We start from the raw sequence: 26,849 nt of genomic DNA, 5'->3' as shown, positions 1-26,849 counted from the left end.
ATCACATTTCTATCAGAATAACCTAAAAACAAAAACTAGATATCACAAGTTGAAATTGATGGGAATTTCACCATCTTTACCCATTTTTGCATGAGACTAGGCTGGTTTGTGATATCTATTCAAATCAAGTATGATTCTTTGAACATGATCATTGAGCATCATTTAAAAATTTACAAGTAAAGTTACTGATATCAAGGGTAGATAGCTTTCAAAGAGGGCAAGTAATGAGGGGTTGATTTGATCAGTGCAGATCTCTGCTTTTTGGTAGAATTCCGTTTTATTTTTTATTTTTAAAAACTAGAAAAAGGATTTCCACTTGAAGCCGCTCTCTCTTTCTCTTTCTGATTCTTGAGAAAAATGCTTTCTCTTTTTAATAAGATAAAGCTGATTTTTTCCTTATGAGAATTTTATCTGAAAACTAACTTCCTATGAAGAGGAATGTCTTCAAGCAATTTATGAAGAGGATAAGGGAGTTAGATGACTTTTAATTTAATCAAATAATGACTTCCTCCACATGCCCACTCAGTGTCTTTCTCTTAATTTTGAATTTTTTAGTTGAAATTGATCGGAATTGTTGAGGAAAAAAAATCTTTTTATGAAGTTTGTGCCGCCCAGGTTGAGAAAGATTCAATGTCTCTATCCATTGCGCAGTGGATAGACGTTGAATCTTTACGGTTCCAGGTGAGCATTGTCTGAAGATAATGGTTTCAATCCTACCTAAAGCCAGTCAGAGGATTAGTTGGCCAAAATCTGGTGAGACAACAACTATGGAAGGCAGTAATTATTGAGGATACAGTTAAGACTCAACATTCCTATCCCGTCGTGGTTAACCACCTGACGAAGGCCAGAGGAATAGTTGGCCGAAACGTTGTGAAACGATGAGGATACCAGTCTGCAAATAAGTAAATATAGAAAATGACTCCTCTCAAACGAATTCCAATAATTAAATGACTAAAACGGAAATACAGAAAGTAGGCTAAATGAAATTACAATTGTGTGGATTGCAAAATGAAAAAAATTGAATTGCTAACACTGTTCTAGTACAGTTTTGATCTACAGACTTCAAGCTTATAGACTGCCCAGTATGCTTACATAATATTTATCAAATAACTATTTTTAATAGTATCTTGTCTTTTCTTTTTTAGCCTCCGAAAGGAATTCGACCTCAGATGTTTAAGAACCTTATTGGAAGAGGACATGCAGAGTTTTCATCGAAACGACAGCAAGATGCTCAGGATTTTTTCCTTCACTTAATTCATTTTATTGATGTAAGTTTACATTTTGTAACTAGGATTGTAAATTCTCTGTTTTTAATGAAATATCCACTTTTAATGAACTCTGTTTTTAATGAAATATCCACTTTTAATGAACTCTGTTTTTAATGAAATATCCACTTTTAATGAACTCTGTTTTAAATGAAATGTCCACTTTTAATGAACTCTGTTTTAAATGAAATGTCCACTTTTAATGGACTCTGTTTTTAATGAAATGTCCACTTTTAATGAACTGTTTTTAATGAAATGTCCACTTTTAATGAACTGTTTTTAATGAAATGTCCACTTTTAATGAACTCTGTTTTAAATGAAATATCCACTTTTATACAAAACAAATCACTAGAGTTTTACGTCCTTATTTTTGTCCATGTGGCTCAATTTTCTTTTGCATTTTTTCTGTCGCTTTATCTTCATATTTATCAGGTTGACAAGAAAGTTCTTGCAGTTTTTAATTTTTAATTTCAGATGAACATATCTCTGCTCAAACAAAAATTTATTGATAAAAATAAGCACCATCAAAAGCAACATGCTTTTTGCCAACGCAAAATAAGTGTATTTATGCCAGTCATGTAAAAATCTTGCATTCTGGTAGTGATGAAGTTGCTGAAGGTATTTTTGATATCATTTAGGTTTTTGAGGCATTTCTCGTACAGAAAGTTGTCGAGATGCTTAAAAATGTGGTAGTCAGTGGGTGAGAGGTCTGGAGAGTATGGTGGATGATGCAGAATTTCATAACCCAATTTGTTCAACTTCTGCAGAGTCAGTTTAGCAGCGGGCAGTCGGGCATTATTGTGGAGGAGAATTGGGGATTTTCTGTTGACTAATGTTGGGTGTTGTCAAAGTTTCTGATGCATTTCATCTATTTGTTGACTGTACTTCACTGCCGTAATGGTTTCACCGGCATTAAAAAACTAACGGAGGGGACTTGTTGCAGATCACCAAACAGCATGATCTTTTTTTGGTGCAACTCTGGCTTCGGGAAGTGTTGTGGAGCTTTGTTGGCGTCTAACCACTGAGCTGAGTGTCTGTCGCTGGTTGTTGTAAAGAACCAACTTTTTATCGCATGTCACAACCCGATCAAGAAACTGGTATTCTTGTTGCGTAAAAGGGAAAATGATACTCATAAAAGAATTCTCCCCTCCTCTTTTTTCATCCCCACTTTCTTACTGGCTTCATAACTTAAAATATTCCAACCAATAATACTACAACCCTTTTCCTTTGCAAAATTCAATTATGTTCTTACGTGGTATTGTAAAAAGAATATTTGTGCCACTAATAACCTGAAAAGATTTAATTTGAATCCTTTTTCAAATAATTTAACTTGATTGAAATTTGAAAGTCGTTGTAGTAAACAAATCTCATTAAATTTTATCTGCATGGATTGATTTCAACCAATATTTACTTTATTACTATTGTAAAAAGAATGTTAGAGAATTCAAGCACCTTCTTGTTTTTGTTTGTATATTCTTAAACTGAATTAGATTTAGTTATAAACAATAATTATAGATATGTTTACCAACGTACAATTAAAAATTTATTTTGCAACAACACTGCCATACTGTTAAAATCGTTCTTATCTCAACAATAATCTATTTCGAATATCATATAATAGCAAAAATATTTGTCTGCCTCTTGTGAGCACATCCATACTTTTTGAATTAAAAGGAACCCTTCCCCTCCATTTTTTTTCTTTTTTAACTAACATGTTTCTTTAAACGATGCTGGGGCTCTGTCAGTGGGGCTTTAGAATACGCCCTCCCCACCTGTGGAGAGTAAAAGTCCCTCAATGGGGCCACCTGTTGGCCGTAAATGGCATCCTGTAATGTCTACAAAAAGGATCCTGGTGGCTGAGCAACTGATACCTAGGGAAATAAAGGTATCAGTTGCAACACTCCACTTTGGCCTCGTACTGGACCAGACAGGCGGTCGGAGAGGCCCGATCCGATCAATCGGCTGGTCACGTCTAACTCACCACTTATACACACCAAATCTAAATACTACACGACACTCCCCCCTCAATACTGATGCCCAAATAAGTTGTGAAAGCGGTGGCTGAGGGTCAATTATATATAGTGAACAAGGACTAGACATGGATGTTTTTCTCTGATCTTTCCCATATTTTACTTGGATGGGAGAAATTAAGATACACAAGTGCTCGAAGCCTACATTATGTACAAGTATATCATACCTGTAATCCTGTCGTAGCCAGGGCGAATGGGCTTCCCCCTGTGCGCATCCCAAGTAGGGCTCCAAGATGGGTTGGGAGCAGTGGTGATGAATTAAAAAAAAAACAAAAAAAAAACGAACATAATACGAGTTATAAAAATCCAAGTAAAAAAAGATTTTTAGACATTTCGGACAGTGACATGAACAAGAAACTGGATAACTATCCAAACTTTATCGTAATGGAGTCAACTGGAGAAGTGCCTTTAACCAAACTCTCTCCCTTCAAGATAGTATTTTTTCTATCAGAAAGGGTCAAACCTAAACTAGTCAAAAAATTAAGAAATGGTACTCTTTTAATAGAAATTTATACTAAAACACAGGCAGATGAACTTTTAAAATGGAAACATTTTGACAATATAAAAATAAAAACATACCCCACAAAACACTAAACATATGCAAAGGAGTTGTGAAAAGCCCTGAACTTTCACTTTGCTCCATCGATGAAATCCGTTCAAATCTAAAAGAACAAAATGTAACGGATGTCAGAAGAATTCAAATAAAAAAAAAAAATGGAGAAATAAGTGCACACACGTATATACTAACCTTTAACCAACAAAACATTCCACAAGAAATAAAAATATCCTACGAGAAACTAAGAGTTGAAACATACATCCCTAACCCACTGCGTTGCTTTAACTGCCAAGAATTTGGTCACTATCAGGACCGATGCACACGTCAGTGCGTGGAAGGTGTGGAGAAAATGACAATCATATCAACTGTCAAAAAACTCATAAATGTGCTAACTGTAAAGAAAATCAGTGTCTACTCCAAAGACTGTGAAATCTGGAAAAAAGAAAAGGAAATTGTTAAAATTAAACACTCATTAAACATCACCTACCCAAAAGCAAGGAAAAGGGCAGTAACAGCTAAATATTCAGAAAATACAAAAAAGAATACTCCCATTACCAATAAACACAACATCAATTATTGCACAATAAACCTTAATATCCAAGCCCTCACCAACCAAATCAAAATATTGATAAATACAATTGAAGAAATGAAAAAAAAACAAATATGAATAAAACCTCACTAGAACCAAAAATTCAAACACCACACCCAATAGACTAGAAACAAATCAAAAAACAAACAAACCAGGACCAGACTTAACTAAACGAAAACTACAAATAAATCCACAAATTCCCGTCTCCAGTAGCTTTAAGACATTAGAGATTGAGAACTCTGAGTGGGATGCCAACAATGAATCCTTCAATCTCCCACAAGAGTTCAAATATAAAAACAGATAACAACAAGCAAAAAAACAAAGACTACAAAAACATCCTATCAGACAAGAACAATAAATGGGAAAAATTCTTTGAAGAAAACCAGCCTCACAAAAACCAAACCACGATTTCGCTCAACCTCTAAAACCAGAGATAAATCAAGCATAAAAACTAACAAACCAATTGAATGCAAAGAACCAGAAGCCATGGAAACAGAAACCGAATTTACCAACGATAAAAAGCTCATAAATACACAAACACATATGAAATGGTCCAATGACTCAAATACAAGAACTACATACCAAAATAAATTTAAAACCTCCTTGGAAACAATGGAAATAGAAGACAAAACTTCCAACCCCCCCATAAAAAAGAAAACGCCCCTAATCTCAAGACAGAAGGAAATCAAATACATAAAATTTAAACTATGGCCAACAAAATAATCCAATGGAATTACAGAGGTATAAAAGCCAACCAGAATGAATTACTTCTACTAATATCCAATCTATGCCCCACAATAATATGCCTACAAGACACCTTTTTAAAACCATCTGAAAATATCAATCTCCAAAGTTTTCAAAACCACAGCACAAAGCCAAATAAATCTACAAACTAACTTACAGGCAATTGCTGTCACAACCAACCTACATAAAACGGTCACAATCTGCTCCATCTACCTGCCTCCAAACGATCCCATACATGAAACTGAAATAGAAAAACTCATCAACCAACTCCCTCGCCCCTTCTTATTATTAGGCGACTTTAATAGTCATAATGTTAGTTGTGGATGCTCAAACACAGACAGAAAAGGAATCACTATAGAAAATATTATCAAAAAAAAAAAAAAAAAAAATTTAGGATTAATGCTTTACTCTCTCTATAAATATAAACGAAAAGATCCCTCCCACCATAACCAATTCTCCCAATTCCGCTATAGCAGCGAAACTCGAATGACAAGTGTCAGTGAGTGAAAAACTTTCCAACGTTATAGATGCCTTTTTGCAAAGAAGAAATCAGTTTAATGAATCTCTGAACACGTGGAAACTCCGGACCGGTATCTTTAAAATTATTTCAGTGATAAATTGTCATAATTTCTTTGTTTGAAGTGTCTCTTGGGAAGAAGAAAAAATGAACACTCTTAAATGGAAATTACAGTAACCTATATCTATTCCATCTTTTCATTCATAATTATTGGAGGGGAATTTATCTTCAAATATCTTAAATTTCAAATTAAAGCGACGGACTTATACTAAGTAAATATTAATAAGTCCCCCCCCCCCTCCCGTTTTTTTTTTTTTTTTAATGGAGATTAGACAACGCATTGTGGCTGCATTATCGGCAGTTCTCGTTACTCTCGCTTCCTCTTATTTGTCCCTCAGTCCTCATTTCCAATGAGTGATGTTTCTGAAGAAAAAGCTGCTCTACAGGACGACAGTACTTCGTGAATAGTAGCCCGAACCTTGAATTAACCACTAAGGAGACCGTCCTATCAGCAGGTGCAAAATACTAGGGCTGCTGTATTGCCATTTGGTGAATGGACTCTGGACAATGTAGTAGTTTCGAGTGGGGCCTCTCGATGCCATACTAGTGGATAATTGTTACGGTTTTACCTTATCATGGCTACACAAAAAAACAAACAAAAAAAAACTTTCCCTCTCTGTCCTGCTCTAACCAAGTCTGTCGACCTGTTCCACAAATCCCAATCCTCAACATAAAATACCTCCAGAAAAATAACACGTGTAAACCTAGAACCCCATTCTCCAACGTAGACCCCTACTACCATGTCTCCTTCTCTAACATCAGGGGTCTATGTTCCAACCTTCCAGAGGTTGAAACCCAGTTACAGCAGACGAAACCAGACATATTCTTCCTAAGTGAAACTGGCATTAGGCCGACCGCTTCCCTTGATGAATTCATAATTAAAGGATACTCTAACTTAACATCTAAATCTGACCCCCAAGATCGCCATGGACATGGAATATGTGCTTACATTAAAGATGGCTTTCCGTGTGGTAGGGATATCTCCAAAGAAGACCCTAATTTACCTTATATGTGCTTCCGGGTTGCACTTGCTTACACCACTGCATTTATATTCGCTCTCTATCGCCCCCCCCCCCCCACACACACAACAGCGGAGTTACTATCCTTAAGAGCATATCTGAAAAAATTGACCACATCCTGTCTGCTCACCCTTTAGCTAACATCCACATTTGTGGTGACTTCAATGTCCACAATGCGGAATGGCTGACCCACTCTAACAAGACAGATGATGAGGGGAGGTTCTGTCATGATTTTGCCATTGCCTATGACCTCACTCTGATTGTCCACGAACCCACCAGAGTGCCCGATACTTCCGATCAGTATGCTAGCCTTCTAGACCTTTTTCTCACAACTTTCCCTGAACTATGTTCAAGTTCTATTCTGTCTCCTCTGGGATCTTCCGACCATGCAGTTGTATCAGTTAAGATAAAAACGAAATGCAATAAGTCTGGAGATGCACCTCTCCACCGTACTGTATATCGATACTCTACTGCTGACTGGGATAGCTTCCGTACACTTATATCCGATCTGCCACTGCATTCCATGTTTAAAAAAGATGTGTCCTCCATAGTATCAGACCTGACCGAATGGCTAATTGTAGGCATAGACCGATTCATACCATCCAAAAAATTCCAACAAAAACCTAACAGCCAGCCATGGTTCTCCCCAAAATGTGCTGCTGCCATTGCAAACAGAAATCACTTTTTCCATAGCTACCAACGTAATAGATGCACTGAGACGAAAGCTGTCTTCAGGACTGCCAGCAACCACTGCAAAAGAGTAATAAAAAATGCAAGAGAGCTATATGCTCAGTCCGTTAAATCCAAAGTAGCTGAGCAGCAGCTTGGTTCCCACCAGTTTTGGCAAATAGCAAACAGGATCCTAAACCCTGAACAGAGGCGTGCGTTCTATCCCAACCATTATCAATGGACCTGAGGTATTCTCGTCAGCATCAGACAAGGCCAAACTATTTGCCAAGAACTTTGCAGCTAATTCTACCCTATGCGACGAAGGCCATCAACTCCCTGTATTTCCTCATATAACGGACAGCACGCTCTGCAACATACAAATATCTGTGCGTGATGTCGTTAAGCTAATCAAGAACCTTGATTCCAGTAAAGCAACTGGACCTGACGACCTTCCAATCATTGTGCTGAAAAAGCTTCAACTAGAACTTGCCCCATACTTAGAAAACTCTTTAAGCGTTGCCTTAAAGAGAAGTGCTTCCCAACACCCTGGAAAACCTCATCAGTATGCCCTGTATTTAAGAACTCAGGTGATAAGTCCTCTCCCTCTCAGTACAGACCAATAAGTCTCCTGTGTGTCATGAGTAAGCTGCTGGAATCCATATTAAATAGAGAAGTAGTCAACCACCTCAGCAGAAATAACCTTCTTAGTGACATGCAATATGGTTTCCGTTCTGCCAGATCTACAGCAGATGTGCTAACTGTTATATCTCATAGGATTAGCGAATCTCTTGACAAAGACTTTCTCTCTAGGGCAATTGCTTTTGACATATCAAAGGCCTTCGATAAAGTATGGCATAAGGACCTAGTTCACAAGATTTCCAGCTACAATGTTTTCTCAATCATAAAATCATTTCTCTCCGATAGGCTCATAAGGGTAGTAGTTGATGGGCAGAAATCAGAGGCCATCAATATTAATGCAGGAGTCCCTCGGGGGGTCCATCTTAGGCCCAACTCTCTTCCTGATATACATTAATGATCTCCCAAAACACATACTTAAATCATTCGTTGACATCTATGCTGATGACACGATCATCTATGGCAACACATCAAAAGCCGTAAATGACAAAGTTCTCTCAGATTCTCTCTTCTCTGATCTTTAGCGCATGGTACAGTGGGGGAGGAGCTGGCTGGTTACTTTTAATGCATCTAAAACCAAGTTCCTATCTTTACATCAACACTCTGATCCCCATCTGGCAACAATTGATATGGGTGGCTCTCGTCTAAGCTCCATGTTTTGATAAGCTTCTGGGCGTGACCTTTACCCCTGACCTGAAATGGAATACGTACATCAAGTCAGTTGCCAAGATCGCTGGAAAAATGGTAGGATCCTTCTACTGCTCCAGAAGATATCTCACCCCTGATGCAATTCTCTATCTGTATAAAAGCCAAGTACGTCCAAGGATGGATTACTGCTGTCACATCTGAGCAGGAGCTGCTAAAAACAGCCTATCCTGCCTTGACAGAGTACAAAATAGACTTCGTGGCCTAGTGGGTGATGCCCTTTTCTCTTCCCTGCAACCTCTCTCCCACAGGAGACGTTGCGAGCCTGTCTTTGTTTTATCGTTACTACCATGGCAGGTGCTCGTCTGAACTCCAATCTCTGGTCCCCCCTTGCCAATCTTTCACGAAAAACACCCGTCTAGCTGAAACGATTGTCAAAAATTTTCCCCACTCCTTATCTGTGCCAAAATCAAAACATAGCTTCCATGAACAAAGCTTCTTTCTTAGAAGTGCACGCCTGTGGAACTCTGTTCCAGTTGCCTGTTTCCCACCTGACTACAGCTTGGATGTCTTCAAGTCCAATATGAACAAATTCCTGATGAACCGCCTCCTTGACACTTTATCAGATCTCCTAAACTAATGTACTGTACACACAATAACCCTTATCCCCGAGTGGCTTCCGAGCCTTGATAAGTGATGACTACCTTGTAAAAAAAAACAAAAAAAAAAAACAAACAACAACCTATGCATATATAACAACAAAAAACCAACCTTTGTTAATTCCGCTACAAACTCGTTCTCAGCAATTGACCGCTTTATAAGTGATTCTAGTATCTTTATAGATTACAACTGGACAGTGCATATGGATACCTGTGGGGAAGTGACCACTTCTCAATAACATTAGAACACTTTGGTCCTGGAATAACCTCAAAAATTCCTCGCTGAAACCTTAAAACAGCTAACTGGAATAAATTCAAATTACTATGCAAACACAAACTCCTACCTGGAAAACATGAAAAAGACCCGATAACTCACTTTACAGATACCATTATCCCAATAGCAGAAGAATGCATTCCTAAAACAAAATCACCAACCAAGTATAATCGTCCCTGGTTTAATAATGACTGTAAAAAGGCTATCAGGCTACGATATGCTGCATTAAGAAAATCAACAATCAACCAATTACTAAAAATTTAAGCAACTTTAAAATATGCAGAGCTACAGCATGCCAAACAATAAAAGAAGCCAAAAGGGAATCATGAATTTTGTGTCCAAAATCAATAGCACCAAAGACAAAACTGTATGGAATATGATTCAGAAAATATCAGGAAAAACACCAGTTCCTCTCTCAACCACCTCTGTATAAACAATAATAAAATAACTAAAAAAGAGGAACAGGCAAACCTGCTTGCAGATATTATTGCAAATTATTGTCTAAAAATAAAAGTAATAATGAGGAAAAATAAAAAAAACCTTTTATCATCCACGAACTAAAAGATTCATTTAAAAAAGCCAACAACACGGCTGAGGGACCTGATAAGAAAACATATGAATTTCTAAAACAGATGAACCATTAAAGTATTTACTTTCTATTTATAATGACATCTGGCTCAATGGCAATCTTCCAGCTATATGGAAACAAGCTGCAGTCATTCCTATACCAAAACCAGGAAAGGATGCATCTGACCCCTCCAATTATCGCCCTTTAGCTCTAACAAGCTGCGTGTGTAAGATCATGGAGAGAATGGTCAACACCAGATTAATTTGGTTTCTGGAAACAAACAAATAAAATAACTAATTTTCAATGCGGCTTCCAAAAATATTGGAGCACAACAGACCATTTAATTTGTTTAGAAACTTTCATCAGAAATTCATTTATTCAAAGAAAGCATATGACTGCTATTTTCTTTGATTTTGAAAAAGCGTACAATACCACATGGAGGTACGGCATCATGAAAGATCTCAAAGAAGCTGGAGTGAAAGGAAGACTACCCATCTTCATCAACAACTTCATCAACAATAGACTATTCAATGTCCGTGTAGGAACATGCCTCTCGAACATTAAGGAACAGGAAACGGGAGTCCCACAGGGAATTATTTTGCTGGTAACATTATTAAGCCTAAAAATTAACAATATTATTGGATGCATAAACCAAGGCATGGATTGCTTTCTTTATGTTGATGATTTTTTAATTGCATACAGCTCGAGACATAGCCATCTAATTGAGCGTCAACTTCAACAATGCATTGACAAAATAAAAAAAATGGGCAACTAAGAATGGCTTCAAATTTTCCATTAACAAAACAAAATGTATGCACTTTTGTCAACTAAGAAAATTGCACCCAGACCCTCTTTTAAAACCAGATTCCTGTTGTAAATGAACATAAATTCTTAGAGTTAATACTAGACAAAAGACTTCCATTCATCCCTCACATAAAACACCTTAAAAATAAATGTAACAAAACTCTCCAACTAATGGGGAGTGGACAGACAGACCCTATTAAAGTTATATAGATCACTAGTGCGATCGAAACTAGATAATGGCAGCTTCATTTACGGTGACACTAGAAAGTCTTACATAAAGATATTGGACACCGTTCAACATCAGAGTCTCAGTTTTGCGCTAGGAGCCTTCTGAACTTTCCCCATCGATAGTCTATGCAGAAACCAATGAACCCCCATTATCAATTTGACGTGACAAACTAGCCTTGCAATACTTGACCAAAATTTTGGAATTCATGGCAATGAAAAAGCTGACATAGCTGCCAAAAATGTATTAAAACTCAATAAAAGCAATATAAAAATTCCACACTCTGACTACAAGCCACAAATAAATCTCACTATGAAGAAATGGCAAGATGGAATAATTGTCGAAATAACAAACTTTTCAAGATCAAACCCACAATAGAAGAAAGATTGCCAGAAGATCACGTAGATAGGAAGTGATTTTGTCCCGTATACGCATAGGACACGCGCACATAACCCATTCCTTCCTGCTAAAAAAAGAAAACACCCCCAGAACGTTTTGCATGCCAAGAACCTTTTATGGTAAAAAACTTTCTTTTGGATTGTGGCGATCTCGCGCATATCCGGCAAAATTATTACAATGTCAACAATATTAAAGAACTATTTAAAAAAATAAATTCAAACAAAATACTAACATTTCTGAAAAAAGTAAATTTATATAAAAGAATATAACTTTAATTCAATTCAACTCTACCACACACACGAAAAAAAAAAAAAAAAGCACATCACCTAATGATGCAAAAAAGGCTGACTTGACTTACTGAATAAATTAAAATATCTAATCCACAAAAAAAAAAAAAAAAAGATGAGACTCTGCATTAAATACAAAAAAAAAAGGTTGATATGCCGTAAAACTAAACCAAACCAAACTTAAGAGGTTGGAAATTGTCGTAATGTTATGTTTAATTTACAAGCAAGTTCTTGAAGAGTTGTGTATGAATTGGCTTCAACTAAGGATCTCAATTGATCGTTATCAACATCCGATGACCGACCACTACACTGATCATCTTCAAGACTCTCGTCTCGGCCACAAAATTTCTTAAAACACCATTGTACTTGCACTCAGTAGTAGTTCCTGGTCAAACACTTCATTGATATCGAGAGCTGTTTTAGCAGCTTTTCGGTCTAGCTAGAATTGAAACAGGAAAATTGTGCAGATTTGCTTTCTTTCCATCTTGTATTCAGCATTCTGAGAAAAAAAACAATTGTCTTTTTCAACGATTAGATAGAATGAAAACGCTCTTCAAAATCATATGTGAAATAAAGGTACTATATCAAACTTCTTTGAAATCCAAATTAAAAATTCTGCACATAAATACACATTCTTGAAAAATCTATACATAAATACACATATTCTTCAAAAATCTACACATGAGGGGCGTGCAATAAGTAATGCCCCTGACCCACTTCCAGTTGTCTGAATTAGCTGAAATTTTGCATGTGCAATGATTTATATCTCTACGGGTTATGTGGAAAATTACAGCTCTGAAGTAATTGTGGTTTCTGGTTTACAGGTGTTTGAACTGAGTCAGGTATGAAATGGAGCCTGTTGAATGTCGAGCAGTGATCCGGTTTTTGTATTTGAAAGGACACACACCACAGACTTTTGATGAAATGAAAGAAATTCATGGTGATAATGCCCCATCATATAACCTTGTAAAACGCTGGCATCGTGAATTCAAACGTGGGCGGAAGTCTGTGGAAACGGCTCCCAGACCTGCCCCCCCCCTTCCCTTCTGCCATTGATGAGGCATCTGTCCGTCAAGTTGAGGCTGCCATTTTGGAAGATCGGCGTATTACTATTCGCCAAATAGTCCAAGATGTCAAGATTAGTACAGGGTCTGTGGAAACCATCATTCATGATCATTTGCATATGCATAAGGTGTCTGCTAGATGGATTCCCAGGTTGGTCACACCATTCCAGAAGCGAGAAGCGTTGAGTGCTCGAGGATGAATTTGGAGATGTGCCAAGAAGATGAGTCAAAGTTTTTCAAAAGACTGATTACACAGGATGAAACCTGGGTCCATCACTATGATCCAGAAACCAAAGCCCAGTCAATGCAGTGGAAGCACTTGGACTCACTACCTCCAAAGAAGGCAAGGATGCAGCCCTCTGCTGGCAAGGTCATGCTCACAGTCTTCTGGGACCAGGATGGAGTAGTGATGACAGATTTCCTGGCAAAGGGTACCACAATTACAGGAGCCTATTATGCTTCACTTTTAAGAAAATTAAGGAAAGCTATCAAAATCAAGAGGTGGGGCAAGATCAGCAAAGGTACCCTCCTGCAGGACAACGTTCCAGTCCACAACTCGCATGTCGCCAGATCAGGAGCATGGGCGTGTGGTTATGAATCCTTCCCCATCCTCCCTACTCTCCTAACCTTGCACCCTCTGACTTTCACCTCTTCCCATCCATGAAGTTGTTTTTGAAAGGAAAGCATTTCCCAGATGATGAAGCCTTGATTTCTGAAGTCACGTTGTGGTTGGAGGACCAACCTGGGGGTGTTCTACAAAAACGGTCTCCAGAGCTGCATCAAACGATGGAAGAAATGCATAACTCTGGGTGGTTCCTATGTAGAGAAAGATTAATAACTGTGCCAGGTTTTGTTGTTCTACTGCTATGGGAAGTGGGTCAGGGGCATTACTTATTACACGCCCCTTGTAAATACACATATTCTTGAAAAGTCTATGCATAAATACACATATTCTTGAAAAATCTATGCATAAATACACATATTCTTGAAAAATCTACACATAAATACACATATTCTTGAAAAATCTACACATAAATACACATATTCTTGAAAAATCTACACATAAATACACATATTCTTGAAAAATCTATGCATAAATACATATATTCTTGAAAAATCTACACATAAATACATATATTCTTGAAAAATCTACACATAAATACACATATTCTTGAAAAATCTACACATAAATACACATATTCTTGAAAAATCTACACATAAATACACATATTCTTGAAAAATCTACACATAAATACACAGAAATAAATAAGCATTTCATTGCTAATGCACTTTTATCCTAAAAGTTAAGAAAATGTATTTTAGTTTCATGTTTGACACGACATTAAATTAAACTTTAAAAATTTTTCCATTGCTTTTCAGCGATCGATCTATTACATATTTTAAAAAAGGTGTTAAAGATAACGATGTCTGTACAAGCATGAAATTGCCTTAGGGTATTGTTATATAGATAGCTGCTTCAGTGCAGGTAAATGTAACTACCCCCCCCGAACCGATTGTACCACTTTTATGTCCCCTTATGAAGATTAAAATCAACATATAATGCTAAACCCTATGTCTAGAATGCTTATACTAATTTTAATCAAAAGTGCATGTGGACTATTGCCAGATAAACGTTCATTAGTTTTTCCTGAAATTTTGCCACAAATTGTATTTCATTAAAAGATGTGCACAGTAAAAAATTTTTTTTTTTTTTTTTTTTTTTTTTTTTTTTTTTTTTACAAAAATTCCTGTTGCGACCCCCCCATGGGCTCAAAAGAGGTAAAAAAAAAAATGACACTTTTTGCCCCATAACTTTTGATCCACCTATTAGATTTTTTTGAAACTTGGCCAAAATGTGGAGTCCATTGTTCTTAATATAAATCTAGTATGGGTGACACTGGCAAAATTCTGGTTCGTGACCCCTGGGACTTTCACTGCTAAAAATGCCACTTTTTGTAACTCTTTTTTCATATTTCTCAAAAACTTGATATGTCTGACTATATAGTGGTTTTTCATGGTGGTCAACTGAAATATACATGTGTTAAGGCTTGAAACTGCACCGTTATCCATTTTATACTATGATTCAGCATCCCCAGGAGCTTAAAAATAGCCAAAAATGACACTTTTTGCCCCATAGCATTTGATCCATCCATTAGATTTTCCTGGAACTTGGCGAAAATGTGGAGGCCATTGTTCTTAATATAAATTCAGTATGAGTGACCTTGGCAAAATTCTGGTTCACATTCTTCTGGGACTTTTAGGGCTTAAAAAAAATGCCTTTTTGGAGCTCTTTTTCATATTACTCAAAAACTTGATATGTATGTCTATATAGTAGTTTTCTATGGTGCTGAATTCAAATATACCTGTCTTAAGATGTGAAACTGCATTGTTTGTCCATTTTCACTGGGATTCAACATTCCCAGAAGCTCAAAAGAGGTCACAAATGCCCCAAAATTGCAAAAAATGATACTTTTTACTCCTAATTTTTGCCCCATCCATTAGATTTTTCTGAAACTTGGCGAAAATGTGAAGGCAACGTTGTCTCTTCACACTTACATTCATCATTTCTTCACTATTTTTGTGGTGTTATCTCACATGCAGAACAAGAGGGGGACCACGCACGCATGGCTTGTTAATTCTAGAAAATGTTTAAAATTTCAGGCTAGAAATGAAGCAGTCGTAAGAAATTTGAATTTAGTGAATCTTGTTGAATTGGTGTTTAATGACTATGGATCAAATTCAATGCAAATCTGAAATATTTGAATTTACAAGAGGTTTTTCCTAAATTATGACTTTTAGAAACCCTTTAAAATATTTTAAGAAAACTAAAATTTGGGGTATAGGTATTGATTGATGTCTTATTACCTGTTAAAATTTCACAAAAATTAGTTATCTGAATTTTTACAAAGCCCTTTTTCTTTTACCCCCTTTTGCATAAAATAGTATTAAACTAAATATAAACCACATTTGAACCCCTTATACTTATTTATAATGATACATACGTAACTTTATATATCATTTAACTCAAACTTACTTTTGTTCTTGCCAATATTTATTCTAATGGAATGAGTTTAAATCCAAAATTTATGCTTAATTTAAATTTTCAGCGCCAGTCTCGAAGCAATCCGAAAACAATTGATTGCTTCAAATATAAAGTGGAAGAGAAGGTGAAATGTGTTGCTTCTGGAAAAGTCCGATACACATATCGAACAGACTACCTTTTTGGTGTCCCTGTGCCTTTGGAAGCTGCTACCAATAAAGGTAGGAATCTGTCTTCCTTTTTATATATAAAATGTTTTTTTTATTTTATGGAAATCACTCTAGACAATGTGTAAAGCCACTTGATATATGAAGCTAACAAAAATGTAAAGATGACTATCGCAAAGACAAGAGATGCTTTGATGTCTTGAAAAGATCAATGTTATAAGTAGAAGTAAACAGTCATCAGTCTGTAGTTCTTGACAAGATGCTACTGGAATAGAAAGTTGTATTACGACAATGTATCAAGTCTGAAGAACACATGCTGTAAGAGTATTCATAAAAAAGACAGACTAGCAGCATCACATCTGTGAAAGAGATTGAAAGGAAGTATAAAGGGTTGGGGGGGGGTCAATCAAATTACAGATAGATTTCTGCATCTTATCAAGTACCTTCAAATCGGACGAATATTCACCAGCCAAAAGATAGCTACAGTAATTCCATACATGGGCTGATAGTAAGTTTGTAGAGATAGAGAATAGTGTCAATTGTGAGAAAGTGTTTATAGCAATAATGAGAACTTATTATCAAGAAGTGGAATAATTTATAGATCTAATACAGGGTGCCCCCCCCCCAAAAAAAAACGGGCCCCCAACTCTAATTAGGCCCCGTTTCTTAGTGTTTTGTCCGAATGAAATGAAACTTTGGTTATAATTAGTTTATTATATTCAAAACATCACATCAAAACACTAGGGTCTTTGGCCTTTTTTTCTCCGTTCTACAGCATATGTTCTAGATGACCTCCATTTAGCTTTTGTTTTCGTTTTTTTTTGGGTCACCCTGTATATGAATTCCAAGAAAGATTTGATGAGAAAGAAAGACCAAGAAGTTTTAGAGTCCATTTCTCATTAAGAGCAGAGCCATTTATGAGTCTTGGGAAGAAAATGGACATGTCTACACTAGAAAGACATGAGCTGAGTTTTAACAGGATTAAATGATTATAATTGTGATGAGGAGTTAACCCAGCGAATCTTTGTATACATAATTGTGCTCAGTAACAAATACAACTGTATAAATTTTGATGCTTATTCAAGTTGGCACTTATGGCAACATTTAAAATTAAAGAAAATACAGAAATGTCTGTATGGTGTACATGCCAGTCACGAGACAGATGAAAAATTAAAAAAATCACGTAATTTGATCAAGTAATCAGAAGCTCACAGTATTAATGCCGGTGTCCCTCAGGGATCCATCCTGGGCCCAACTCTTTTCCTGATCTACATTAATGATCTTCCAAATCATATCCTTACATCATTTGTAGACATTTATGCTGACGACACTACCATTTATGGTAGCACATCTAAGACAGTAAACGACCAAGTTCTCTCCAATTCTCTCTCCTCTGATCTTGAGCACGTAGTACAATGGGGAAAGGAGTGGCTGGTTACTTTTAATGCATCTAAAACCAAGCTTCTCTCTTTACATCATCAACATTCTAATCCACATTTGTCATCAATTGAAATGAATGGCTCTCGTCTTCAGGAGGCCTCAAGTTTTGACAAGCTTCTGGGCTTGACCATTACTCCTGATCTTAAATGGAACACGTATATCAAATCTGTTGCCAAGGCCGCTGGAAAAATGGTGGGATCTTTCTATCGATCCGGTAGATATCTCACTGCTGATGCTATTCTCTATCTATATAAGAGCCAGGTACGTCCAAGGATGGAATACTGTTGTCACATCTGGGCAGGAGCTGCTAGAAAGGACTTGTCCTGCCTTGATAGAGTTCAAAATAGACTTCGTAGCCTCGTAGGAGATGTCCTTTTCTCCTCCTTGCAACCTCTATCTCACAGAAGAGATGTTGCGAGTTTGTCTCTGATGTATCGTTATTTTCATGGAAAGTGTTCAACTGAGCTTCAATCTATGGTCCCCCCTCGCCAAACTTTCACAAGAAACACTCGTCTAGCTGTAAACACTATCAATAATTTCCCCCACTCTTTATCTGTGCCTAAACCTAAACGTAGATTCCATGAACAAAGCTTCTTTCTTAGAACTGCACGCCTGTAGAATTGTCTTCCGTTTTCTTGCTTTCCGGCTGACTACAATATGGTTGTGTTCAAGTCTAAAGTAAATAAGTTCTTGATGGGCCGTTCCATATAGGTTATTAAATTTGCCAAATTTTCATTACTAATGATTACTATATTGACCAATTTCTACTGTACACTCTTTAACCCTTCTCCTTGAGTGGCCTCTGGGCCTTGATAATGTGGTGATGCCTTTGTAAAAAAAAAAAAAAAAAAAAAAGTAATTATTTTCTATTAAAGAAAATCAAATTTTACTGTTTTGATGAGGATGCATAAAAAAAAAAATGAAATCAATGAATCTGTGGACAAAGGCAGACAATCCTAATGCACATGAAAACTTATAATCACGGATTACCTCCCCTTATGTTCTCTAGAGAAATATGGCCTCATCTGTCATTTATCGGTAAAAAATGGCAAATTTGTTTTACGTAAAAAACCCCCAAAAAACTACTTGATCAATTTTTGTGATTTTTGGAATATACATTCTTACTTCTATGATAAATAGGTACAAAATATAAAGCTTTTCTCCATTTTTGTTTAATGCTAGAAGTGCCAATCTGAATAAGCACCTAAGTTACTATTTAGACAAACATGCTAGTATCAGATCTGTGGTGGATCTTGGCAAGTAAGCTACTTGAAACTTTTGTGGCTTCTGATAAAGCAAAGCCTGAGCATTGGGTTCACTGAAATTTTTGAATTCTTCTTTGTGTCTGGTGTGACAATTTTACATTTATTGTCTCTGTTTATAATGCATGATTTTATGAGTAAATTATTTTCTATTTTCAGTGGAAGTTTCTGCTTATGAAGCCAAGAAAGCTCAATTAGAAGCACAAGGCCAAAAAATGTAAGTTTATTTTATATGGAAGGAGTTTGGTTACATCATTGAAAACATTATTTCAGTAAGATAATTTTGAAAATTTTAGAAAACTAAATATTATAAGATATTTTATCAAATGATTAAAATCGTTTTTTGTTTATTTTTAGTTTTTGAAACATTTTTTCTCTTCATTTTTCTAGTGGTCAGCAATAATAACACTGGACATATTTTCTCTTTCCATGAGCTGATCTCTCAAGGTTAATATCAATAGAAAAATGGAGAGAAAAGATAATAAAAAAAAAAAACAAGTCTTTGAATAAGGTGTCTTACACTGAAAGTCTAAAAAAGTGATTTTAATCATTTAATAAAATATTTTATAACATTTGGTTTTCTAAAATTTTCAAATTAAGTTTATTTTATTTTTGGCATAAAAGTTCTGCTTAGTAATATTTAAAATCTTTTTATCCTTAAATAATAATATTTAAGTAATGATATTAAATAATTTTAAGTAATCATTTTGTTTCAATAAAGAAGCTAAGAAATACCAAACTGTGATTGGATGACAGATTATCTATTAAGCTAGAGTATTTTTATTTATTTTTTAACAATTTTCTGAAACTTTTCTTTATTGTAGAAATAGCATCTTTAACATTGTCATTCGACATGACTTGGAGATTACCTATTGTACAGAGTTGGACAAATAGATTATGCACTCCATTTTATTGCATAGACATGTAGCAATTGCATGAGGGATCTATTTTATATCTAAATGCAATATCATTCATTAAATTGAGTGGTAGTTTGATTTCTCTTTACATCTAACTTCCTAACTGCATAGTTAAGACATCACTGCAGACTTGAAGCCAAAACATAGCAACAAAATTTGGCACCCCAACTATGATTCACACCAGTTTGAGTTGATTGCTTCATCATGGATGTGTTATATTGTCTTCAATAGAATTCCAGAATTTGGTTATCGACAAAAACTATCCTATTAAACTATAATTATGTTCCAGTGTTTTCTTGAATAAAAATTGATCCATAGTGAAGATGTTGATGTTTTTCTTTAAAGATGATGACCCACTTCTTATTCAATTTCAGTCAGATATGGTCAGACACAGCTAACTTGAATTACATTTAATTTTTTAATATGTAATTTTAGGATTATATATATAGCTATGATTTTTTTTATATCGTAATCAGATATCACCTTCCATTCCTGAAACTATATTTATTGAATGAATTAATGAAATTTGCTACAACATCGGTTGAATTAAGTTTCAATGTATCGGCAAATAGATAGCGTGGCAATGGGCTCGGTCCTTGGACCAATAATGGCGGATATATTTGTGGGTTTTTATGAAAAACAATTGTTATCTGGACCCATAAAATCGCTAGTCTACTTTCGATATGTAGATGATACATTTTGCCTATTCAATAATCAGAGGCAAAAAAATTCTTCACTTTACTCAACAAAATGCATTCCGTATTAAAGTATATTTATGAGGGTGAAAGCAATTCTAATTTAGCCTTCCTTGATGTAGTGATAACGAAAACTCCATTAAATTATCTGACATCAATTTACCATAAACCAGCGTTTGGACCATAACACATCGTGCCCTCATGATTTGTTCACAATCTAAATTGGATGAAAAACTAAAATTGATCACTAATACGTTATCCAATAATGAGTATCTTCTTGATGTGATTAACTTCGTCATAAAAAGGAAAATAAATAATTTTTCTCAAATAAAATCTAAGATGGCGGCTAAATGCCCAATTTACATTCATTTACCTTGGTTAGGGATCATAAGTGAAAAATTTGCCAAACAGATTAGTTCAGCTGTGGAACATTGCTATTTTGCCTCCAATGTACGTGTGGTGTTTGCGACGAAACCATTATTGCCATCCTCTCGAAAGGATGTTGTGTCCCCCCCCATCATATGATTAATGTTATTTATCAATTTAAATGTAGTTGCAGTGCCAACTACATGGGCAAAACAACCCTCAGGTTAGATGGTCTCGTCCAGCAACATCTACCTAGTAAAATCCGGAATGGAATCTACCAACAAACGGACATTTTTAGCAATACGTATGGTTCTGCTATAACAGACCATTTGCTAAAAACCCGCGATATGCAATGAATTTCAGCAGTGACTCATTTTCTATCCTGAGTCATGCTCACTCGTTATTTCATTTGAAGGTGTTGGAGACTATTTACATCCAGTTAAAGAGGCCTTCTCTCTGTAAGCAGAAGGATTGCCTTTTAGGTTTGGACGTGATTTGTCTCTAAGGCATTTTCTCCCCATTGTACAATTATCATATTACAGATTTATTTTAGTCATTTTTTTTTCTTCCCCCCGATAATTTGATTTTATTTTAGTTGCTCCCCACGTTTAAATTTGTTTCCCTATAATAATAATAATAATAATAATAAAAAAAAACCCCATCGATTTGGCTTTTGAAAAATGAGGGCAAAACCTGGTCGGCCAACTCTACCCCATTATCTATATATTTTTTTTATTTTGTTCTTAACCTCCATTAAATGTTTTCCCTCCTTCCTTTTTATCATGGATACAAAAAACTCAGTCTTCCTTTTTCATAGCTATAATAAAGTTTTGTATCCTCCCCAAAAATAATGAAAAAATATATATATATATATATATATATATATACACTAGCTGTACCCGGCCACGCGTTGCTGTGGCTCAGTTTGTTAAAATGGAACACATTCCTCAAGAAAAATTGCATTTTGTTCGTTTATTTACTTTTATTATTTTTTGCAATTTTTTTAATCAATAAAAGTTGTTATTCCCCCCCCCCCCCCCAAAAAAAAAAAGATTAATTTTTTACCATAAATTGTTAGGTGAAAGTTTTTTTTTTCAGGAAAAATTGCACTTTTTTTTAAAGAAATTTGGCAGTAAACGTTTCTCTTTGAAAACGGAATTTTTATTATAAAAAGAACAGATGAATGCTTTACCTGAACAATGTAAATAGGTATGTGAAAGTAGAGAAAAGTTTGATTCTTTTTTTCAAGAGAATGTACAAATTATTTTTTTTTTTTAACAAATGTCCAGAAAATAAACAGAAAAATACTTCCATCATTAATTATGCAAAAAAAATAAATAAAATGTTGATTTCGTGTTTCAACATTATGCTTATAAATTACGATAAAACTTGCTGAGTATGCGCTGTTTTACGGTTGTTGTAAAAATGGAACAGAAACTTAAATTTCACTTCGTTTTAATCTTAATTTTTTAATTGTGCCCCCCCCCCCCCAAACGAATATAATCAAAACAGTAACATTCAACAATTGTACTTTATGTATATAAAACACAAAATATTTATAAAAAAAACAAAAAAAACGTTAATAACGTAAGGGAAATAATTCCATTTTTAAACGAAAAAGTCAGTTTGGTATATCTTTTTGTTATTTTTTACATAAGTCCAGCTTTCACATTGGAAATGTCGACATTTATAGGTTGTCAGGTACGTTTACAACGAATAAACACTCCAATCTAGTAGATGTATCAGAATTTTTGTAGGAATTTTTGACACCCCTATCACGAAACTGTGAATAAATTATAAAAAACTTGTAATTTCTCTTTTAAAAGTGGGTTGTTTATTTTCTTTATGGATTATACTTCCAAAATAAACTATTAAAGTTGTTTTAAAAGTAATAGAAATATATTTTTTTTATTTTTTAAAAAACAGTAATGAATTTTACAAACTCAATATTTTTCAATTTTTAAACTTTAAAAATCTATCAAAGTTTTTCTATTGATTCTATTTTTACGCTATTTTCTTGTGAAATTTTATGCTCTTTCCAATAAACCGAATATAATATTTTAGACAAACGTTTTTTTTTTTTAATTCACACCCACCCATTTTCAAGTATCTATTAAAAAGTAAATAATTAATTTACTCACCAAAGTTTTATATATCACAAATTGAAGAGGAAAGATCAATAAGTAATATATTCAAATTTAAAACAAAAAAAAGTAGTGTTTTTTAGAAATTTACCTGTAAAGTTCGAAGTTTAAAACCTTTTTTTTTTTTAAACCACATTGTTTGTTTTTTCTTTTGTTTTTTTTATGAAACCTTGGTCTTTGCTCCTTTAATTGAAAAAAAAAAATTAGGGCTTGAATTACATTTTTCGAGTAGTTATAAGCTTGGAAAGACAGGGGGTCGAATAATTCACGCCTCCCATTTTGAAATGTCTATTAAAAAGTAAATAATTTACTCACCAAAGTGTTATATATCACAAATTGAAGAGAAAAGGTCAATAAATAATATATTCAAATTTAAAACAAAAAAGTAGTGTTTTTTAGAAATTTACCTGTAAAGTTCGAAGTTTAAACCCTTTTTTTAACAAAAAAACACTTTTTTTTTTTTTTTTTTAATGAAACTTATTCCTTTAATTGAAAAAAAATTAGGGCTTGAGTTACATTTTTCGAGGAGTTATAAGTTTGGAAAGACGGGGTGGAATTATTCACTATTTTTCACGAAATTTCTGACACACCTACCAATCTACCCATGTTAAGAACAGCTTTCGGAATAGACACCCCTAACCTTGCCAGCATACTCGAAAAGCTATAAAAGTTGATGTGTCGAATGTGAACGATGAGTTGAACGTAATGTAAAAATGTACCGAATTTAAAAGGGAACGAAATTCAAATTTCCGTTCCATTTTTACAACAACCGTAAAGCAGAGCATTCTATGCAAATTTTACCTAACTTACTGTATTAATGCTATTTTTTTTAAGCAAAAAAAAAAAAAAAAATTAGGTTTGGCTATAAATTCCTAAACTCATTTCATCCTAAATAATTTAGGTGACTGAAATAGGAATCTAATTTAATCTTTAATTTCCTGAATAGTATGCGAGAATTCATTTTTCTTCGAGTTATATCGAATTCATTAATATGGACTTTAGGGGCTTTTTTTCGTAATGTTACTGTAAAAATTATTTTTTTATTGTTACAAATTCCGATACTTTATTTATATAAAAAAAGCAAAAATAAATTCTTGCGTTTTTTATTTACTATTGAAAACCATAACTTTAGTAAAGGTATTTTTTGTTTAAACAAAATAAAACATTTTCACTAAGAGTTAAGTAAAAATGATTAGTTCATTATATTCTGCGATCATTATTTGATAAATACTGCAATTTTCATTAAAATTGGTTAATTTCCTGATTTTTGGTGAATTTTTAAGTAAAGGGAGGGGTCAAAATGTTTATACACTTTGAGCGTCGGCATTCATTTTATCTGTACCTATCATTTTTCGATGAATATTTGATATGAAAGCAACTGTGTGGTTAATTTAAATTAAATTTCAATCACGTGGTTACATTATCAATAATCATGTGATTAAACCAATTGAAAATTTACTGATATTGTAAACACATCCTGTTTACATTAAGCCTGTAGTGTTTTTTTAGTGATGCAGTTTTGGCAACTGAGATTTAAAAAACCCCGGAGAAAGAAATGTCCAGAAAATTGCTAGATTTTTAACTTTTATCATCTGAAATTTTCAAAAATCGCTAATCCCCCCCCAACTCCATATTTTAACTTCCTAGCATAAAAAAAGTTTCTGGAATTATATTGAAGCGGTTAGCTCCCCAGAAGGCTTACATATTTTATCAGTTAGTTTTACCTGTTTTTTCAGAGAGGGTATTTTTTTTTTTTTTTTTTTTTTTTTTTTTTGCAGGAAACAAATCATAAACTCAAACTTTTTATAATAAAAGTTAAATTGAAATATACTGAAAATTAAACATCACAATAATGGTGCAACATATTTTGAAATTAGAAAAATAAAAAAACAAAAAAAACTTTGTTTTAGCATGTTAAAAGTATTTAGGTTGGTAGATAATTAAATTTTACTGTATTGGTATAAGTTTTTTTTTTTTTCTTTTTTTTTGCTGTTGTTTCTATCGTATTTTAAACTAAACTTCGGAGGTTGGAATGCCTCACCCCCCACCTAAAATGTACTTGGAAAAATCGATTTTATAGCGAGATTTAAGAATGGTTAGCTGAAAAAAAGGTGAAAAACAAAACAAATAATCAATAAATAATTGTTACCAAAGGTAATAAATGCTACTTTTTTTACTTACATGAATGAGTTTATTTTATGTTTTAAAGTATTTTCAAGCGCTTTTCTTTATTTTTTAATCTTAAATTGCGGGTGTGTGGGTGCGAAATACCTCCAGATTTTCTAGAATTCCCCGCTAGATTGCAAACGAAATCTCCAGATCTAGCAGGAAAACCGCTAAATTGGAACCACTGGTCACGTGACAGGAAGCGGTAATAAATAATTGTCCCTAAATAAAAAAAAAATAGCCTATCGGTACAAAGAAAACCACCTATTTATCATAGAAAAATTAAGTATAATGTTATAATTAAAAAGAAATATATAAAAACACACATGGATATAGTAAACATATTATACCAAAACGTGGAAGTCATACGTCCAGTGGTTTTTTAGACTATTAATTGCGAACGAACCAAGAGTTACATTTTTATATATATAGATATTATTAATTAAAGATTATTTTCAAAAATTTTAATTTGTTTCTTTTTCTTTTTCAGTTCTCCTGAGGAATTAGTCAGGCCAAGAATTCCACTAACTTCCTGTATAGAATCCTTTGCAGCAGTAGAAACAATAGATGATTTTTTCAGTTCAGCTTTGCAATCCAAAACTATTGTCCAAAAGTAAGATATTTTGTTTTTAATGATAATTGATTTTCTTTAAAAAATACACGCACATACTCTGTACTATCAATTCTTAGTTATGACTCTCCAGCGACTTACTATTCAGCAGCTAATAGTTGTTTATACTTGACATTTTAAATCCAACTAACAAGGCTGCAAATCATACAGGAGTATTGATTATGAGCTGGTATTGACAAGAGAATACTTTTTTTTTCTGCGATGTCTGAACTTTTACCCAACCCAACCAATTTGTATGTAAGACAATGGATACAGATGAAAATTCAGATGCAAAGAAAGTATATTTGGATGGTGAGACTATTGAGGTTGTTGACAAGCTTTGTTATTTTGGTGATTGCAAGAGGAGTGAATGGAGTAAGTTAAGAAAATTTCTGTCATTACTAATAAGCATTGTTATCGCTGTTGACCAAGGAAAGGGTTTATCAAGCATGTGTGTGATGCGAGTCTTAAAGACCTGCTTAGTTCTGATGAGATTAGAAAAAGATCAAATCAGGACAGTTGAGACATATATACAGAAGAGACTTTGATTGTATGGCCACGTTGCAAGAATTGATGAGTAATGTTGACTTCCCTTCCCTTCCCCCATCTAGCAGAGATTTCCAAATCTTGATAGCACCGCTCAAACATTTCACATGTTCATCCCAACAAAGACTTTGTTTCTATTAATGATATCAATGTCCATGGGGGCCAAGCTGTTCCGGCAGATCTTGCAACCGTACAACTGCCACAACTTCTGCCTTCACTTTGCAAATCTGTCTGATCATTGTTGCAAGTTGGCTTTTATCAAATGCTAGGTCTCATTTGAAATGATAACCCTAAACTAAACTATCTTTTCTTTTCAGGACAACAAGATTTGCCACATTTCCCGATTATCTTATGGTCCAACTGAATAAATTTGTTATTGGTAGTGATTGGGTACCTAAGAAACTTGGTAGGTCGTTTTTACTTATGTTATTTACTGAACGATACATTAGGGGATATAGCAATGTAATCAAAACATTCTACGAATG

General features: G+C 34.4%; 1 protein-coding gene across 3 annotated transcripts in view; it reads left to right on the top strand.

Annotated features, from left to right (window-relative positions):
• The window catches only part of LOC145242383 (ubiquitin carboxyl-terminal hydrolase 5-like), an 86,885-nt gene that overhangs the window by 46,279 nt on the left and 13,757 nt on the right, over positions 1-26,849 (top strand). For all 3 annotated transcript variants that reach the window (XM_080105399.1, XM_080105400.1, XM_080105401.1), the window contains exons 11-15: positions 1,146-1,268; positions 16,119-16,272; positions 19,080-19,137; positions 25,699-25,821; positions 26,682-26,770. In XM_080105399.1, coding sequence (XP_079961525.1) covers positions 1,146-1,268; positions 16,119-16,272; positions 19,080-19,137; positions 25,699-25,821; positions 26,682-26,770 — 547 coding nt within the window. The remainder of the gene's footprint in view (positions 1-1,145; positions 1,269-16,118; positions 16,273-19,079; positions 19,138-25,698; positions 25,822-26,681; positions 26,771-26,849) is intronic.

The sequence above is a fragment of the Euprymna scolopes genome, chromosome 21 (assembly GCF_053919585.1).
Source record: "Euprymna scolopes isolate OS-2025 chromosome 21, ASM5391958v1, whole genome shotgun sequence".
NCBI classification, from domain to species: Eukaryota; Metazoa; Mollusca; class Cephalopoda; order Sepiida; family Sepiolidae; genus Euprymna; species Euprymna scolopes.
This window is presented reverse-complemented; position numbering and strand designations above follow the sequence as displayed.